This window comes from Bison bison, unplaced genomic scaffold (assembly GCF_000754665.1).
Source record: "Bison bison bison isolate TAMUID 2011002044 unplaced genomic scaffold, Bison_UMD1.0 scf7180017864035, whole genome shotgun sequence".
In the NCBI taxonomy this organism is placed as follows: Eukaryota; Metazoa; Chordata; class Mammalia; order Artiodactyla; family Bovidae; genus Bison; species Bison bison.
Genome location: NW_011494607.1, coordinates 1879616 through 1900387, shown reverse-complemented (window position 1 = coordinate 1900387; position 20772 = coordinate 1879616). Strand labels below are relative to the sequence as shown.

Below are 20772 nucleotides of genomic sequence, written 5' to 3'. Positions count from 1 at the left end.
ATAAGACCTGAATCCTGCCATCACTGTGACTCTTCCAAAAATCCTCAGATTTTAAAATGCATGTAAAATAGTGAAATAAATATTATTAGGAAAATCCTCAAATTTTAAAGTGCATGTAAAATCATGAAATAAATATTACTAGGTTTTTTAGTGTGAAGTGTGTGTATATTTAATTTTGAAAAGATATTAAAACAGTATAACATTTAACATTTATTAAAATATATTATGTGCTAAGTACTAGATGAGGAATTTAATGTGAATTTTCTTATTTCATCCTCAGAACAAAATTCTGAGGTAGGTGTAATTCAGCTCATTTAAGTGAAAATTAACTGAGACTCTGAAGGCATAAATAACTTTCCCAAAGGCCATAGAGCAATTTAAAGGCAGAACCAGAATCCAAAATAAGATATGGAAAATCTCAAGGAATGGGTTTGATCTTTTGTGTGATTCAGAACTGACTCCTGTATTAATAGACATGTCAGATAACTAACACAGCCCTTTATCTGGTCTTTTCGGAAGAAGATACTTAAAAGTTTTTTATTAGCCTGTTGATTCTTCTCTGGGGTGTGACTTAGTTTCCACTGCACATTTGGGAATCTTTTCTTCTAAAATTTATAATCAGCTTCTGCTGGTAATAAAGAATCACCTGCAGAGATCGTGAATGAAAGAAGAAAGAAAAGGAGATAGTGGTAGATCTATTTAGCCTCAAATCAAAGTAGTATTCCAAGATGTATTCTGGCTTCTGCTTTTGGGGAAGTAAATTGATGACTATCTCAAAATCACCTCTTTTTAAATAATATAACCTAAAATTAATTGAACTTATTTAAACACACAGCACTTACAACAATAGTGTTGCTAACTATACAAAATGTTAGAATTGTCTATGAGCAAAAGGAAGGCTCTGTTTATTACAATTGTTGCTATTTTTGCTATAAGAAGGGAAAAGATTATACAATAGTCATATACTATCCATAGTAATGAATATACTTATAAGGCAAAATACTTAAGCAGTAAGAGAAAGATTAACTAAAATTCTCATTCACATAGGAAATAGCAATGTTGATAACTCCTTTTTACAGTGTTTTCATAAATTTTCCATAATGATTGTATGTTTTATTTTCATTCCTCTTTTATGTGAAAAGAGTAAGTATGTTTCTCTTTAACTTAATGGAACTTGGATTAAAATGGGTTCTGTTATTTTAATCACATCAGTGTTGCATATCGTGAGGAAACAGTTTTCTATTTCCTTGGCAGAGAACTTTAAAGGAAAAAATTAAGCTCTAGTCAATAAGAAACTATGTTTATATAAAACCATAATTTATGGTTTATTTGATTAGATCAATGTTTAATTATGTATTACATGTATTTTTTGTACTGAATATTTACTTATAAATTAATCCAACCCACAGCAGGAGTGCTAATAGAAGCTTCCATCCAAACATAATAAGTAAACAGAAGACAAACAGCTGTTGCAAACATCCTATTTTTGAGTCTGGGCCTGATAACAAAAAATAGTTTGGAGAATTGGCTGCTACCATACACTCACATCTGTTGAGACTGTACTATTTCAACTCAATTCTTGATCACTGCATATCACATGGTAGCAAGTAGTTCTCTTAAGTTAGAGAACTTAGAGAAAACACTAAATGCTAATTTATGTTTGGGAAGTTGTACTTCTAAGCTCTTCATCTTCTGTGTAATGTTTAGTGAATTTATTCATGAGATGTTTATATTTTTAAGTGTACTCAATGGATCTAGGTGTTTGTCAAAATATATTAAGTAGGAAAAATTTAACCCATTTAATTGTAGTATTTAGAAATTTGACCTGGGGGACTTCCCTGGTGATGCAGTAGTTAAGACTCTACGTTTCCACTGCAGGCAGCACCGATTCTCTCCCTGGTCAGAGAACTAAGATCCTGCATGCCACGCAGTGCAGCCAAAAATAAATTTTTTTGATCCTTCAACTTTTGGTGTTCTTGTTCTAGGAAAACCACTAAGTGTCTGCTTTTCAGTTGCAACCAGAAATATTCTTACCTGATCAAACTCTTATAATTCCTTTTGCCTTGAATCATAACTGAATATAGGGAAAATATAATTGGGCCTTGTTTTGTTATACAGGAGACAGAAAGCTTATGCTGAAGATAGGTAGGCATTATTCAAGTGAATAAATAATTAAACAAAAGTTCATATGGGAATCTCATATTGACTTCTTAATTCCTCAGGATGTATCTTTCACGATTACTTTGTCTTTCCTCTGCCAATGAGAACACTATAAAGATTATCTCTCGGCAGTGTTAATAGGAAACATTGTATATGAATATTGGCTAGGAGGTGGGTTGTGAGAATTTGGAAAGCATGGTGAAAGTTAGGAAGAATAAATGAGTTTAGGTAGTTCCATACAGAGTTGAAGGACTGTGCTGCAGGGAGACTGATTGGTCAATTAGTGAGTGTTAGACTGAGGGACGGGCTTCCTTTGTGGCTCAGATGGTAAAGAATCTACCTGCAATGTGGGAGACCTGGGTTCGATTCCTGAGTCAGGAAAATCCTCTGGAGAAGGGATAGGCTACCCACTCCTGTATTCTTGCCTGTGAATCCTATACTGGGCAGAGGAGCCTAGCAGGCTGCAGTCCATGGGGTCATAAAAAGTTGGACATGACTGAGTGAATGAGCACGCACGCACACCGAGGGAGTGTCTCTTGTGGCTGCCACAAAACTCTGTGCTTGGCCCTGTCACATTCATGATTTTTGTCACTGCTTTGGATACATATGAACTTTATTTTTTAATTTATTTTATTTTTGAGTTAATTTTTGGTGGCATATAGTTGGTTTATAATGCTGTGCTAGTTTCTGCTGTACAGCAAAGTGAATCCATTATCAGATCAGATCAGATCAGTCGCTCAGTCGTGTCCGACTCTTTGCGACCCCATGAATCGCAGCACGCCAGGCCTCCCTGTCCGTCACCAACTCCCGGAGTTCACTCAGACTCACGTCCATCAAGTCAGTGATGCCATCCATCCATCTTATCCTCTGTCGTCCCCTTCTCCTCTTGCCCCCAATCCCTCGCAGCATCAATACATATACATATATCTACTCTTTTTTAGATTCTGTTCCCATATAGGTCATTACAGAGTATTGAATAGAGCTCTCTGTGCTATATAGTAGGTTCTTGTTATCTATTTTATATGTAGTAGCATGTATATGTCAATCCCAATCTCACAATTTACACCCCCCTTACTCCCAGATAACCCTGTTTGTTTTCTACATCTGTGACCCTATTTCTGTTTTGTAAATAGGTCATTTGTACCATTTTTTCTTAGATTCCACATATAAGCAATATCACATGATGTTAATCTTTCTATGTCTTACTTAATGTATGAACTTTAGATGATACCAAGTACAAAGGAATGCAAAATTATCTTATCAGGTTGAAAGTGACCAAGTCTAAAAGGAAAAAAAAAATCAGAAGAAAGATGAGAGGGAGATGGGTAGGGGGAGATTATAAAATGAGAAAAGAGGTCAGGAAAAGCAAGCAGAGATGAGAAAAAAGAAAAAAATGGAGAAATAAGGCAGGCAGAAAGTAAAATTCCTCAAGAATTTTTTTTTCCTATGTGTCTCTTGGAATACATAAAGAAGGTTCTTCCCTTCCAAAGCAATATTTCTAGAATGCATTATCTCCATCTGATACCCACCACTCCAAGTCCACTTTCTATGCATTAAAGATGATATAACTTTATGATCTCCCATGTAAATTCTGTTTTCTAATTCAGCATCCTCTTGCATCTGTTCTATTCTAATAATTATTGTACTTTGAAAGGAGAGAATGCACTCTTATTGCAATGTTCTAAATGTATCAAGCAAGAACAGAACAAGTCCTGAAGTGGGACACTTCTGTTTTGAAAGAGATCTCTGTGAATGAATGAAGTAGTAACATTTAAATGGGAGGTCCCTTTTCCGAGTTTAAAACTCTGGGGCTTGGAATCTAGAAAGATAAATCACCTGCCCACTTTGTGATACTAAATTGAAATTGACAGGTATGTTTCATTTATCTTGCTCAATATTACAAAGCCTTTCCCTCCTTTGATTTTAGTATATCCCTCCTGAAATATTTGCTGTGATAAGAAAAGCAAATATTGGGTTTTATGCCCTACTTCGTGAAGTAAGAATGATGATGTTCTAATATCAGAGAACCAAATATTCCAGGTTTATTTTTCTGAGAAAAAATTTCCTTGCAGATAGATTGTCCTCCATAGAGCATTCATTCTTCACCCCTCAATTCATTCATATTTCCTGGATTGGGGGGAAAAGAGAACACACAAAACTTAATACAAAATACTTTCATAGAGCTTAGCTTTATGAATTAACTTCAGCCTTTTCCACTCATGAGGGAAAACTTTCCTGCCTCATTAAATCTTTAATGCAATGTGCTGCCTGCACACTACATTATTATGTGTGACATGAGGTTATATATTGCATAGTAACTATAATGTTACTTGCAATCAAGCTGTCTCTTTCCCCTGAAGGTAGAATTAAGACAGGTACTTGTGGGAAACAGCTACTTGTGTTGCTCTATTCTTAATGGGGTGAAATTGAGAATCAGGAGAGTGAAGGGCTTAAGAACCATCTCCAGGAAGGGATGGGCGCTGCTCCTTTGTCTTGCAGTGCCTTTGCAACTTGATATCTAAATCTCCCCAAAGAGAATTTTACTTAATAGATAAGTGAAAAAGTGAAAATATTAGTTGCTCAGTCGTGTCCAACACTCAGCGACCCCATGGACTGTGGTCCACCAGACTCCTGTGTCCACAGAATTTTCCAGGTAAGTATACTGAAGTGGGTAGCCATTCCCTTCTCCAGGGGATCTTCCCCACTTAGGGAGGGATTGAACTGGGGTCTCCTGCATTGCAAGCATATTCTTTACCCTCTAAGCCACCGAGAAGCATAATTAAGGGGAAAATTAAGGCTAGGTCTTTGGGGACTCCTATGGAATGAAATATCTTCATTAAATTCACTTTCTCTTTGTATTGAAGAGGGATAAAGTTTTCATCTCTGGTAAATATAGTCTAATCCATCCAGTAAAGATAACAATTGCCCTAAAGCAAACTGGAATTGCACTTATTTCTACCTGTGGGGAAGCAAATATTTCTAGCCAATAGATGATGACAATTTGGTTTTTAATAGCCAGAGAAAATGAAATCTTCTATTCTCTATACATGGAGTGCTTCATAAAATTAGAGAAATCAACGTTGTCCCCAAGATGAACTAATATGAAAATGTCAAATATAAAACTGATAATTAAGTCTACAAAGTCCAAAATTGTGGGGAGCTGAAGTTATGCACAGTAAGTATAACTTAACAATGTTGTGTGATGTATTGTTAGAATTCTTCATTGCTATGGGAAGAGTTGGTTTATACAGAGTTCTGTTTGTGTGTGTGTGTGTGTGTTTTAATCCTTTAGCTCTTTTACCAGTTGTGGTTGCTGCTGAGTTCTCAGTAGATTTTAAGAGCATCACTAAAAGAGCTTCTTTTTGCTAGTCTTCTGTCCAGTGGGGCATCATCCAGGCAAAGAAAGAAAAGCGGCATTTCAGTGGTCAGAGAGCTGTAAGAATGAGAGTTTCAGCAGAAAAATTACCTTAAGCAAATATAAGTAGCAGAATGGATACAAGAAAAGGCTAGATTGGGAATTCCAAAACTTTTTCAACATTTGCTTCTCTTCAGTTCAGTCGCTCAGTTGTGACTCTTTGCGACCCCATGGACTGTAGCACGTCAGGCCTCCCTGTCCATCACCAACTCCCCCTTCTCCTCCTGCCTGCAATCCCTTCCAGCATCAGGGTCTTTTCCAATGAGTCAACTCTTCGCATAAAGTGGCCAAAGTATTGGAGTTTCCACTTTAGCATCAGTCCTTCCAAAGAACACCCAGGACTGATCTCCTTTAGAATGGACTGGTTGGATCTCCTTGCAGTCCGAGGGACTCTCAAGAGTCTTCTCCAACACCACAGTTCAAAAGCATCAGTTCTTCAGTGCTCAGCTTTCTTCACAGTCTAACTCTCACATCCATACATGACCACTGGAAAAACCATAGCCTTGACTAGACGGACCTTTGTTGGCAAAGTAATGTCTCTGCTTTTGAATATGCTATCTAGGTTGGTCATAACTTTCCTTGTCAGACTTTATTTTTTAGGGCTCCAAAATCACTGTAGATGGTGATTGCAGCCATTAAATTAAAAGATGCTTACTCCTTGGAAGGAAAGTCATGACCAACCTAGATAGATCAACTGAAATGTGCCACAGTAGTTAGGGCTGAACAACAACAAAAAAATTTGTAATTTGGCAACTTAGCAATCATTAAAAAATAATTCACATAAATCTAAACAATGTAATTTATTTTCTTCATAAATTACTATAGTTACTTACTAATGGGATCTTGCTTGATGAGTAATATTCAAATTTTCAAAACCTAGAATCAGATAAGACCCTGCTGCCCTTATTTTCTGTTACACATTAATTTTTGTACAACACTTGGTTTTTAATCACAACATTCCCTGAAAAAGTTCCTTAACAAAGATATGACGTGACTGAAAATGCAAGTAAATAAAAACATAGCTCAAAATTTTGAGAATATCCTCTAGAGGAATATGGAATACTATCTGATAAAATTGTGAACTACCCAGAGCTAGTTGTTTGTGTGGGGTCCAATAGATACATAGTGTTTCTTTGTTTCCTTCAAACATTTACAGCATCCCACTGTGCGTTTATGAGTTTACTGCAGTGCTCTGGGGCATCTGTGCCCAGAGCTAGTGAACAGGGAGCTAGATAGAGCCTATAGAGTATTGAAACTGCATGGAAACTTGAATGACACTATAGATCTCAGGGCCACTGCAGGTTCTTCATTAAGGAAGTGCAACAGCAGAAGTAATTGTTGATAAAACTTTCCCCAACAAAAAAACTAAAGTCAGAGAATGGAATTCAAATGCTTGATGAGGACCTAGTGAGTATGATATAGCAATGGGAACAGAAAATTAGACAAGAAGCATCTCAAGGAATAGGATGGAGGCACTGATCTGATTCAAATAATAGAGTGAAAGCAATATTATGTAGTATCTATAGTTTCCACTTTACAGCAGAGAAACGAAACAATGGCTTGACTCATGTGACATGGAAGTTGGCAAAATACTTGTTTGTTTCCTAGGAAGAGCCAGATAATAAACTTTGGGTATTCTGAGTGTTTGTTATTAAACAGTCCTTCAGTACAGAAATGTTACAGGCTGAACTGTCCCCCTCAAATTCACATGTTTGAAGTCCTAACTCCCAGAACCTCAAAATGAGACTGAATTTGAAGAAAGGATCTTTTATTCTGACTAAGCTAAAACGGGGCACTTAATGTGGTCCCTAATACACCATGACTTTTCCTTATGAGCAGAGGAAATCAGGAGACAGACAAACACAGAAGGAAGACCATGGGAGAACACAGGAAAAAGATGACCGTCTACAAGCCAAGGTGAAGGGCCTAAGAAGAAACCAGCCTTGCTGACATCTTTTCTTTTTTTGGATGGGCAAGAAGTAGATTTATTAATACAGAATGCTAGTGATAGATGCAAGTGGGCAGGTGATGGGGGTTCTCCCAGCTGACACCTTGATCTCAGGTTTCTGTTGTTTAGCCAGTTTCTGGACCTTTGTTATGGCACCATGACCAAATTCATCCAGGAATATGGGACGGGATAGAAGATACAGATTGAGAAACCAGGGCTGAACACAGTTCAATCCATGAGAGAGGAATGGAAAGTCAGCAAGAAAGGATAATCAAAAAAGGGTAAGAATCTTAGAAACATCCAAATACTGAGTATAGAATAAAAGAAAATGTATTTATAATGGAGACAGAGGTACCTCTGTCATACTCCAGGGAAAGAAGTATCAGAAAAGTTTAATGCAGTAGGAAACCAAAGAGTCAAGAATCTCAAGAATTATTATACATCACATGGAACCGGACAAAAGCCCATTCGTGGTTGCTAGATAGAGCTGATAAGTGACCTTTCAAGACATACTGTTAGTGAAGTTCTAAGTGTGGAAAGCAGGCTGAAGTAGATCAAATAAGTAAGGTTGGATGAGTAGAAGTACAGAAAATGAGGTGGTAATACCCCATACCTCAGAGTTTGATAGCAAAACTAACAAATGTCCAGAGATAATATCTAGCAGGGACAGTAAAGTCAGTTGATGACTTGCAGCTCTGTGCACATTTGATTTGAAGGAGATAGTGAAGACTGGGACACTGAAGGAATTATTGGAGAGTGGAGAAGCAAGCAGGTGAAGGAGCCAAGTCAATATAGCATTTGGACTATGGAGCACAATATAGATGGAGAAGTGACAGAGAAGCCTTCATCCAAAGCTATCTATGAAAGGACAACTTATATTCCAAGTATTTCCACAGCTTGTTCCCCAGAAAACAAATATTCCATAGAAAGGAAGTGTTTATAGCTTTATTTTATTGGGGTCCAAAATCACTGCAGATGGTGACTGAAGCCATGAAATTAAAAGACACTTGCTCCTTGGAAGAGAAACTATGACAAGCATAGACAGCCTATTAAGAAGCAGAGACATTACTTTGCCAACAAAGATACATCTAATCAAAGCTATGTTTTTTTTCAGTAGTTATGTATGAATGTGAGAGTTGGACCGTAAAGAAAGCTGAGCACCAAAGAATTGATGCTTTTGAACTGTGGTGTTGGAGAAGACTCCTGAGAGTTCCAGGACTGCAAGGAGTTCGAACCAGTCAATCCTAAAGGAAATCAGGCCTGAATATTCTTTGGAGGAACTGATGCTAAGCCTGAAGCGCCAATACTTTGGCCACTGGATGCAAAGAGCTGACTCATTGGAAAAGACCCTGATTCTGTGAAAGATTGAAGGCAGGAGAAGAAGGGGACGACAGAGGATGAGATGGTTGGATGCCAGCACAGACTCGATGGACATGAACTTGAGCTATACTCCAGGATATGGTGAAGGACAGGGAAGCCTTGTGTGCTTCAGTCCACGGGGTCACAAAGAGTCAGACACGACTGAGTGACTGAACGACAAATAACTGACTTATTACAAAGACTCTCTCCGGTGATGTGTACCCTCTGGGGAAGACACATTAGCTGGAAACAATACCAAGAAATTCTTGGTTTCATTTCTTATAAAGAGATTATTTGATGCAGTTGATAGATAAATAGAAGCAAAGGAGTTTTGTTGTTGTTCAGTTGCTCAGTCATGGCCAACTGTTTGCAACCCATGGACTGCAGCATGTCAGCCTTCCCTGTCCTTCAGCGTCTCCCAGAACTTGCTCAAACTCTTGTCCATCAAGTCAGTGCTGACATTCAACCGTCTCATCCTCTGTCGTCCTTTTCTCCTCCTGCCCTCAATCTTTCCCAGCATCAGGGTCTTTTCTAATGAGTCGGCTCTTCGCATCAGGTGGCCAAAGTATTGGAGCTTCATCTTCAGCAGAGAATAAATAATTAACCCTAGGAGGTATGCTCAGTCATCCAATATGTCAGACTCTTTGCCACCTCCATGGACTGTAGCCCACCAGGCTTCTCTGTCCATGGGATTTTCCCAGCAAGAATACTGAAGTGGGTTGCCATTTCTTCCAACAGGGTATCTTCCTGACCCAGGGATCGACACAAGTCTCCTGTATTGCAGGAAGGTTCTTTGCCACTAAGCTTCCCAGGAAGCCCCATTCCTAGGAGATGCAGTTTCTCAATTAAAGGATGATATTAAAACAACCTTTTTTAAAAAATTACTTAAATAAGTACTTGACTAAGTAATTATATAGAGATATATCATCAGTATATACCTTAGGGTGAACGAAATAGACAGTGATTTTAATATTATGGAAATGAACACTTTTAGCTTGAGGGAAAAACATCTGGTAACAGTATCATGCATCTATTTAAAATTGACTGTTATTTCACAACCTGCTGCTGCTACTGCTAAGTCGCTTCAGTCGTGTCTGACTCTGTGCGACCCCATAGACGGCAGCCCACCAGGCTCCCCCATCCCTGGGATTCTCCAGGCAAGAATACTGGAGTGGGTTGCCATTTCCTTCTCCAATGCATGAAAGTGAAAAGTGAAAGTGAAGTCGCTCAGTTGTTTCCGACTCTTAGCAACCCCATGGACTGCAGCCTACCAGGCTCCTCCATCATGGGATTTTTTCAGGCAAGAGTACTGGAGTGGGGTGCCATTTCACAACCTAGATGGAAGCAAAAAGGATTCACTTATGAAAACAGTTCAGTTCAGTTCAGTCGCTCAGTCATGTCCAACTCTCTGTGACCTCATGAATCACAGCATGCCAGGCCTCCCTGTCCATCACCAACTCCCGGAGTTCACTCAAACTCAGGCCCATCTAGTCGGTCATGCCATCCAGCCATCTCATCCTCTGTTGTCCCCTTCTCCTCCTTCCCCCAATCCCTCCTAGCATCAGAGTCTTTTCCAGTGAGTCAACTCTTCACATGAGGTGGCCAAAGTATTGGAGTTTCAGCTTCAGCATCAGTCCTTCCAAAGAACACTCAGGACTGATCTCCTTTGCTGCTGCTGAGTCACTTCAGTTGTGTCTGACTCTATGCGACCCCATAGACGGCCACCCACCAGGCTCCCCTGTCTCTGGGATTCTCCCGGCAAGAACACTGGAGTGGGTTGCCATTTCCTTCTCCAATGCAAGAAAATGAAAAGTGAAAGTGAAGTCGCTCAGTCATGTCCGACCCTCAGCGACCCCATGGATGATTGAAAAACCAGTTCTAGAGGTGCATGAAAGATATAGAAAAAAAGTTGTTTTATGAAATGTGAATGAGAAAGCAATTTCTCATTAGTATTACTACTACTATAAGCCCTCAGGTGAACAGGTTGACTTCCGCTCCACTGTTTGTGTTGTATATAACTATAAAAGGCCCCTCTCTTTTTCTATGTAGTTATTTGTTGTTTTTCCCCCATTTCCACCCTCATTACTCTCTCATATTACCTCATATATAATATGACTTTATTATAAGTAGGTATGGAAAATACTTTGACAAATCAAATATTGTAACAAATCAAACATTTTTCTTGTCATCTTGAGTCTCAATATCTGGGATGTTCAAATTACATTTTTGCTCTTTTCTTTGGCAAAATGCGAGTTACCTTTAATTCTAAGTTTCTTAAATTGATTTAAGGAAATTAAGAATGAATTTACCTTGATTTTTTTCTTTTTTTAAGGAAACCTGTTCTAGAAGGATGATAGCATGTAATTTAAATTTTAATAATCAAAATACATTTAGAAGCTCAAGAGTTTGTGACATTATAGATCTATGTCCTTTCCAAACTCAGTCCCTACCTCCTATTAAATATTTTTATTAATTTAGGAAATTCTGAATAATTAAGTTCTCTTTGAAATATATGAAACATCCTTTGCTGCTGCCTTTCTGGACTCCCATCATTAAGAAAATGTCTGGTTGATTTTTGAACAAGCATGTTTTGGAAGCTTATCTTAATAGAACCAAAAACCTTTTACATAGATTCACCCCTCATTACTTACAGTAATGCCAAGTGCTATAGTCCAGGCAGATGTTTTTTATTTTAGATATGAAAAGACATTATAACAGGGCTATTTTTCAGTGGAGCAGAGGAATAAAAGTTTTCTGAATTTTAGTTCTTTATAAAGCTCCCTGTAATGAGCTCTTAGAAGACATTGAGAAGCTGTGATTTAAAAACTTTGTTTAATCAGCCATGGTGAGCTGTGTTCCATTCCCAATGGAACAACTCTAAAAGGAATCTGGCTTCCTCCTTCTCTACCCAGAGCATCACCAGGAGTTGGTTTGTGGTCAGGGTCTGCCATGAGAGGCCGCAGAGAGCCCAGGGCTGCGAAGCTAGGTCTCTGCTTGTCATTATGGAGGAAACAGCAGAATACAAATGATCAGCTTTGTTTTATGAGTGTCTATTTACAATGCTGGGGTGGAACTTTTTAGAAAAGCACTGCAGCATTTGCATCATCTGTCATTCAAGTTCCAATGTTGATTCCTGTCCTGTAAATGATCTTGCTTTCCTATTTTTTTTTTTTTAATCCTTTGTACAAGGTTACTGTCAATGTCAGCAAATGTAAACCTCAAGCATACATTGTATGGGGTTCAGCATGCATGTTGGAAGGAAAGAATTTTGTTTAATGAAAAAGAATAACAGCATTCATTCACACTAAGTATATTTGATTGCCCAAGGGAAAGTGTATCTTCTTTTGGAATTTTGATTAATTTTTTTCATGATATAAAATTTGCTGCTTTATTTCTTTTTCTTTGACCAACAACATTCTGAGCATAGCTTATAGTCTAGGTAAAGTGCCTGTGAAATGGAGTGATGCTTTGCTGAAAGCATTCAGACCCACAGAAAGTGAGTGACCCTCAGTGATGAGTAGAAATCTCTCAATTTTAACAAAGATCCTTCTCTGTTTGGGAATTGTAAAGCTCAAGCTACACACTAGGAAAAATGACAGGAGGGGCTGTGTTTGGTTCCCTGGAAATTAACCTATTTCAGCAAGCCTGCAACACCAGGAAAAAGAATACATGAATTTATATGATGTGTGTCAGGCTTGCCATTGATAGGTAAGGTTCGTATAAAGGTTACTCCTAAAGAAATGTCTATCATTCTCAATCTGCATGCTCATGATTTCTGTTTCTTCCAAATCCTGCCCTATAGAACAATAAAATAATTTAAAAATAATAAGCAAAGCACAGTTGAATAGCCCATCTCCTGTCCTGTAATGATGACGTATCTTCTCTCTTGTAGCTCACAGCAGCTGGAGGACAGTTGATGTTTACTGTATCATATGACCTTGAAGAAGCAAACGAAGATGCAGAACACACACTCCAGCTTATGGTTATCTTAGAGGTAGAGTATGGGAAGTGTCATTTATGTTTAACTGCTTTACACTCATGTAATCTGAGGTTATTCCTTACCTAACTAGTTTAACATTCATTTATATACTACTAGAGAAAAATATTGTGATTTGGGAATTTTTTTCTGCCATTCACTCTGAGACATATCTAAAAGACTGAACATAGGTCTTGGGTTCCAATAGTAAAGGGAATTTTTAGAGCAGACTTGAAATTTAAATTTAAAACCTAATGACCATGTCCCCCAGAATATAAGGATACTAAAAGTGTTTGAGCAAATGGCTGATTTATATAGTTGTAGTTTTGCCATCTCTCCTTGCTTCCAAGTAGATTTTCTTGTTTATACCTTTGTTTATATTAGGTAAAAGTCAATGGAAAAAGGGAATCTTATCTATTTAGGTACAGTTGAATCCTGACTTCAAAACTCTCTTAATTTAACTAAGAAAAATATAGGAGAAACTGCTTTGAGCATTTGGAGGGACACAGGCAGTTCCCAAAGGCTAGAAAGTTATCACATAAAAGCTGCCTTCCTTTCTCATATTCTTCCTTTCTTCTCCTCTGCTCACACAAAGGCACACATTTCATGCATATTTATGGGTCCAAAGGGATCTATGCTGAGTTAGCATGGGGCTCTGTTGTTGTTTTGGTCTTGAAATGCTCATGCATGAGAATCAACTTAACAAAAAGTCTTCCCCCAAAATGAATGTTTCCAGTATTAGGTGAGGTGATCTGAGTGATATATATCATTACATATGTGTGTGTGTATGAAAATAGAAGTATGTCATGGAATTCCTTTGAGATAAAAGGGGTTCTCTAAATGTAAAATGTGGAGAAGCTGTATATTATTAATATGAGTGAACTAAGATAAAAGGTTAACCCAAATGATAATAATGCCATTATCCGATTGTAATCATGAAACTGTAGAATTTTTCCTTGTTTTTTTTTTCCCCCAGATTGAAGAGTCCTTTAAAACGAAAGCTTCATACACTGTTTTAACTTTTCTTCCCCATTTTCCTATACAATCCACATTCACCATAAAATAGTATATCTGAAATATTCAGTTTTGCACACTTCTATAAAATTGACGTATTTGTAATCATATATATCTAGACTTACCAAGTACTAATTATTTTAGTAAATAGAGGAATAAGAGTCATGCATAACCAATAAACTTATACTTAGTGGTACATCGAGTTAAGGCTAATATTTAAATTGTTTTCTCTCTGCCTTTTATACATACTAGAAATATCCTGACAGGGAAAGCTAACCTGAAATAAAAAACCTACTGATGATAACCTACAAAGAGGAGAATCCCTTTTTTCACAGTTTTACCCTTTATACTCTCTTTTCCCCTTTAGGGAAAAGACTTGAGAATCAGCTCAGCCCAAGAGGAGGTGTATCTGCAACCATCTGAAGAACATATTAATGTGTTGTCACTTAAAGAAGAATCATTTACCACACATGGCACAAATTTCCCAGTCAGTAGAAAGGAGTTTATGACAGTGCTTGTGAATTTGCAGAGAATTCTCATACAAATCACATACAGCCTTGGGATGGATGCCATCTTCAGGTAAACTCAGGAATTGCATCTCCAGCTCTTACACATTTGCCTTGGGGCGGACGTGCAAGTGCTAAGTGACTGAAGATCCCTGCTGCTGCTAAGTCTCCTCAGTCGTGTCCGACTCTGTGCAACCCCATAGACGGCAGCCCACCAGGCTCCCCTGTCCTTGGGATTCTCCCGGCAAGAACACTGGAGTGGGTTGCCATTTCCTTCTCCAATGCATGAAAGTGAAAAGTGAAAGTGAAGTCGCTCAGTCGTGTCCGACTACTAGTGACCCCATGGACTGCAGCCCACCAGGCTCCTCTGTCCATGGGATTTGCCAGGCAAGAGTACTGGAGTAGGTTGCCATTGCCTGCAGCCCACCAGGCTCCTCTGTCCATGGGATTTGCCAGGCAAGAGTACTGGAGTAGGTTGCCATTGCCTTCTCCTAAGGTTTTCCATCTTCAAATAATAGTTAATGATGGAGCACTGGTTTTCTGAAAAGTGTTTCTATTGATCTTTAAAATTTTACCTACCCAGGATGAATCTGTCTTAGTCCTTTTTCAGTATTGATGATTCTCAGTTCTGCCAGAACATGCAATAAAAATGATCCCTATACTGAGAAATGCTATACTGGAAAGCACAGTCTCCTTTTTGATGACTCAAATAGTGGAAAAGTAAAGTGATATAATTCCAGGATACCCATATTCAGAAAGTGGTTTGTAAAATATTTTCTTCCATTAATTCATTCAGTAGATTCTGACTTAATAGTATATGGTTGATAATGAGAGATATAAGCACCTTCATTTGAATAACCACAAGTTTTTTTGTGAAGCACTGTAATACTATAATGGCTGCATGATATCAAGGAAAGTAAGACTAAGAATTCAATTAGCTCTATTGCTTATTATATGTGTGACCTTTGGCAAGTGGTTGGTCCTTATGGCAACTGGATTTCTTCAAATGTGAAGTGGAGATAATAGTGCCTACCTTTCAGGGTCATTGTGAAAATTATATGTGATAATTATGTAAAGTGCTCATTACCTTAAACACTTTCAAGGGATTATTCCTTTCTACTCTCTGTTTTGTCTCCTTAAAGAGAGAACTCCCCAACTTGAGCTAAACATGTCCATAAGAGGCACCCTAAAGGCTTCTTTCCATTAAAAAAAAATTACTTACAAATTTCATGGCAATTTTTTCCTGCGTGTGTGCATTCTAAGTCGCTTCAGTTGTGTCTGACTCTGTGCAACCCTGTGGACTATAGCCCGCCAGCCTCCTGTGTCCATGGGATTCTCAAGCAAGGATACTAGAGTGGGTTGCCATGCCCTCCCCCAGGGGATCTTCCAGACCCAGGGATCAAACCCAGCATCTCTTATGTTTCCTGCATTAGCAGGCAAGCTTTTTGCCACTAGTGCCGCCTGACAAGCCCAATTTTGTCCTAAAGCAGCTTAAATTAGATGATCAAATGTGACCCCAAACCGACAGCTTGGCATACCCATCAGCACAGCAGTGTCTCCAATGCTGGTTTATCTACAAGAGGGTCTTTTAATTGCTGAAGCTCCACCACCCCCCTTCATCTGCTTGTGCTGTCTAGTTTGTCTTTCACTTGTAGTATTTCAACTAAGCGTAATCATCATTACCATCTCCCTAAGGAGAGAATCGCAGATTCAGAAACAGAACCACTGCCAAACAATGTACCTCTTTTGCATAGTCAATGCTGCTAGAAGCTGGGTTAAAACGCTGTGAAGATGAGAAGCAGCACTTCGGAATTAATTATGTTTTTTCACATTTAGTAAATAGAGACTTTCATGATGTTTAAAGAGTACAAAGAGATGAGTCCTCTGGATTTCAAAATAAATGACAAGCAAATTGACAAAAAGTGGCTGAGGGGTTTATTTTTGCCAGCCTTGCTTCTCAGACTAGTTAATCCAAAGCATTTCTCCCTGATTCATGGGAGATAATTTTAGTGTCTGCTTATCTTAAAATCTCTAGTTTCATTTGAGCCTTCTGAGCTTTTCCCATACATGAGCAACGTGTTCACAGAGCATGGCTATGGGATCCGACACAGGAACTAATTCATGTGGGTGATGCTCTCTGCAGCCTACATCACACAAGGCTCTGTAGTTCGAGAAGTTAAAGCCATGTTGTATGTGAAACTCCTACCCACTTCAGGTGAGCCACAAGCCAGCATGAATCTTGAGTCAGTAAGCTTGTTATATTTTATTTATCTCTGATCTGTGAGTGGATTGAGTCCTATTTGTAAAACATCACTTGAATTGATTTCAACTTGTCTTGCACAGTAGGCTTCCAACTTGGTATACGGCTTATGTGTAAGCACAAGTAAATTGAAGCTATCACAACAGAAATTCATGTTTAGAATTATTTAAGGAGGATTTACTTCCATGGTAGTTCTCTCAGCAAATGGGTTTATGTTCCTCCCTATACAGAGGAACTGGAATTGAATAGTGGAAGGAAAATGGGGCAGCAGGTTAGAATTTTGACTTCTGTTTTCAAGTTAGCTGTTTAATAGTTGTGAACATAGTGTTGTTTTAGATCTCTTTGGATTTCAGTCACCTCATCTGTAAAATGAGGGGGACAATTGCTTGTCAATGTCAAACAGTCACTATGAGAATGGAATTAAAGCAAAAATGCTTTGCTTTTGGCCAGTCAACACACAAATCTGAAGCATTTCCATCTGACCTGCATATTCTAGGAAGTACCACTTTCTCCATTAAGTACCATTAAGACTTGAAGATATCTAGAATAACGAATGGACTGGCGTTTCAAAATTGAGACCATTTTTGCTGTCATTCTTTTCTGCAGTGCTGAGGAGCCCATGTGATAAAATTAATTGATTTTCTTCTCATTGTACTCATTAATAAATGAAGATAAAAATTTCCTTTAAGAATGTAAGAGAAATCAAGTTAACTGTGAATCTTTCTCCTTTAAATTCTCCAAACCTTAGTTTCAAAAGCAATCCTTGATATTTAACTTGATATTTTTCTTATCGCCTGTGAAAGTGAAAGTGTTAGTTGCTCAGTCATGTCCGACTCTTTGCGACCCCGTGGACTGTAAACCACCTGGTTTCTCTGTCCACGAAATTCTCCAATCAAGAATACTGGAGTGGGCAGCCATTTCCTTCTCCAGGGGATCTTCCCGACCCAGGGATTGAACCAGATCTCTTGCATTGCAGGCAGATTCTTTATCATCTGAGCCACCAGGGAAGACTTTATACCCTATAGTAGACATTAGTACAGTTCATCAAATTTTAATCTCCTTCCTTTGAAATATTGCATTTCCTTTGAGGGTAGATGTTATCATAGGTCTTGGTTTGGCCAATGAAATGTGAGCTGAAGTGATGTATTATTCCTGTTCTACTATCCCCATTCCCAACCCTAGAAAAGCATTGAATTACCTGTAGGAGACTCTATGGAGCTTACACAGTTACCAGAACATAAAAACAGTCTGAAATATTGACAGCACATGGAGGTCAGCTGCCCTGAAATGTTACCCAGAACCGTAGAGGATTTTCCATGAGTAAACTTTTGTTTTCTGTTAAGCCACTGAGAATTCAGTTGTTTGTTTGCCCAGCGTAACTGAGCCCATTGTGACTTTATTGTGATAAACCCATTTATCTTTATTGTTTGAAAAGACATTTCTCCTAGGCTAGACATTTTCACATGACTTTTAAGAGTGGTTGTTTTTTTTTTTTTTTTTTTCTGGTATCAAAAACATTACACAGAATTTATTTAATAAATTATCCAATAAATAATCTAGAAAAATACATATAAACAAAGGAGTGTTTTGATGATTATAGAAATAGTGCTGATAGTAAACTTCTACCTAATGAAAATAATAATCCAGGTAATCACATTTGAAGGAATTATTACAATGAGGTCTCTAACGATCTTAAAAGGACTTCTATAACTTGCTCTTGGGAAGAGGTTCAGCCAGTTTTATACTAACATGTGTTTTTTTCCTCCATTGCCTTTCACTACCTCCCAAATCTAGTCTGTAATATTGGGTTTATTCAGTCTGCCAGCATTTACTGAGTGCCTTTCCTGTGTATTTGAATCTTAGCTTCCTCTTTTGTAAAATGGCAGAAACATACCTAACTTTCAAGATTGAATGCTCAGTGAGAAAATGATGTATCTGAGACATCTGACCTTCTGTCTAGCATACAGTGGGAGACAATGTCGGGCAACAAGCTAACCATTGGTTTTTAATTTCAGTCTATGGCTGCACAGTATTTGCAGACAGTATTATATAGACAAGGCACTTTACTTCTCTGAGCTTCGGGTTCCTCCTTTGTAAATGTGGGCAGAAACATGATTACTGCATTGGTTTCATTGATTTTTTTAAATATAATTTTATTTATTTATTTTGGCTGTGCTGGGCTTTCATTGCTGCGCTGGCTTTTGTCTAGTTGCAGAGAGCAGGGCTACTCCCTAGTTGCAGTGCATGGGCTTCTCATTGAGGTGGCTTCTCTCGGTATGGAGCACAGGCTCTAGGGAACACTAATTTCAGTAGCTGCGGCATGTGAGCTCAGTAGTAGTGGTTCTTGGACTTTAGAGCACAGGCTCAATAGTTGTGTCACACAGACCTAGTTGCTCCACAGAATGTGGGATCTACCCAGACGAAGAGATCGTATTTGTGTCTCCTGTATTGACAGGCATATTCTTCACCACTAAGCTGTCAGGGAAGCCCAGTTTCCTTGATACTTAAGGGAGATATGTCTCAAGTTCCCATTATAATGCACAGAAGTTTTAATTATTATAATGCACACTTCAGTTCAGTTCAGTCGCTCAGTCCTGGAAACTTACTCCCAGATATAGCGCCGCTCAGTCATGTCTGACTCTTTGTGACCCCATGAATCACAGCACGCCAGGCCTCCCTGTCCATCACCAACTCCCAGAGTTCACTCAGACTCACGTCCATCGAGTCAGTGATGCCATCCAGCTATCTTATCCTCCATTGTCCCCTTCTCCTCCTGCCCCCAATCGCTCCCAACATCAGAGTCTTTTCCAATGAGACAACTCTTCGCATGAGGTGGCCAAAGTACTGGAGTTTCAGCTTTAGCATCATTCCTTCCAAAGAAATCCCAGGGCTGATCTCCTTCAGAATGGACTGGTTGGATCTCCTTGCAGTCCAAGGGACTCAAGAGAGTCTTCTCCAACACCACAGTTCAAAAGCATCAATTCTTTGGCGCTCAGCCTTCTTCACAGTCCAACTCTCACATCCACACATGACCACAGGAAAAACCATAGCCTTGACCAGACGGGCCTTTCTTGGCAAAATAATGTCTCTGCTTTTGAATATGCTATCCAGGTTGGTCGTAACCTTCCTTCCAAGGAGTAAGCATCTTTTAATTTTATTGCTGCAGTCACCATCTAGTAATTATTATGATGCGGTAGTTCTAGGCTAAGGAAAGAGGATACAAAGATGGATAAATGATCAGTGAATTCAAACAATGTATAGTCCATTATCCAAGTCAGACGTATGTTTGTGGTATATAATAAAGAGCGCAGTGGAAGTGAGCACAATGCATATTGGTAGGACTAAGTAGAAAGAAATATGAATTCTCATATTAGCATTTAGTATATTTTTGATGAATGGTTTGCAACAGTAGTAGATTCTGTTCGTTATTTCCCTTAGTTGGCACAGGACTGACAGTGTTTGGGGGAAATGTCTAGCTCATGCCAAGATAGCTCACTCAGACACTCACTGAGTTTGTAAATGATTCTGTTGCCTTTTTCAGTTACGTTCAGTCACCCAGTCATGTTTGACTCTTTGTGACCCCATGAATCGCAGCATGCCAGGCCTCCCTGTCCATCACCAACTCCCAGAGTTCACTCAGACTCAGGTCCATCAAGTCAGTGATGCCATCCAGCTATCTCATCCTCTGTCGTCCCCTTTTCCTCCTCCCCCAATCCCTCCCAGCATCAGAGTCTTTTCCAATGAGACAACTCTTCGCATGAGGTGGCCAAAGTACTGGAGTTTCAACTTTAGCATCATTCCTTCCAAAGAACACCCAGGACTGATCTCCTATAGGATGGACTGGTTGGATCTCCTTGCAGTCCAAGGGACTCTCAAGAGTCTTCTCCAACACCACAGTTCAAAAGCATCAATTCTTCGGTGCTCAGCTTTCTTCACAGTCCAAGTCTCACATCCATACATGACCACTGGAAAAACCATAGCCTTGACGAGACAGACCTTTGTTGGCAAAGTAATGTCTCTGCTTTTCAATATGCTATCCAGGTTGGTCATAACTTTTCTTCCAAGGAGTAAGCGTCTTTTAATTTCATGGCTGCAGTCACCATCTGCAGTGATTTTGGAGCCCAAAAAGATCAA

At 38.8% G+C, this 20772-nt stretch overlaps 1 protein-coding gene across 3 annotated transcripts in view; it reads left to right on the top strand.

Moving 5' to 3' along the window:
• The window catches only part of LAMA2 (laminin, alpha 2), a 705371-nt gene that overhangs the window by 378603 nt on the left and 305996 nt on the right, over positions 1–20772 (top strand). For all 3 annotated transcript variants that reach the window (XM_010834646.1, XM_010834645.1, XM_010834644.1), the window contains exons 13-14: positions 12775–12876; positions 14240–14451. In XM_010834646.1, the coding sequence (XP_010832948.1) occupies positions 12775–12876; positions 14240–14451 (314 nt within the window). The remainder of the gene's footprint in view (positions 1–12774; positions 12877–14239; positions 14452–20772) is intronic.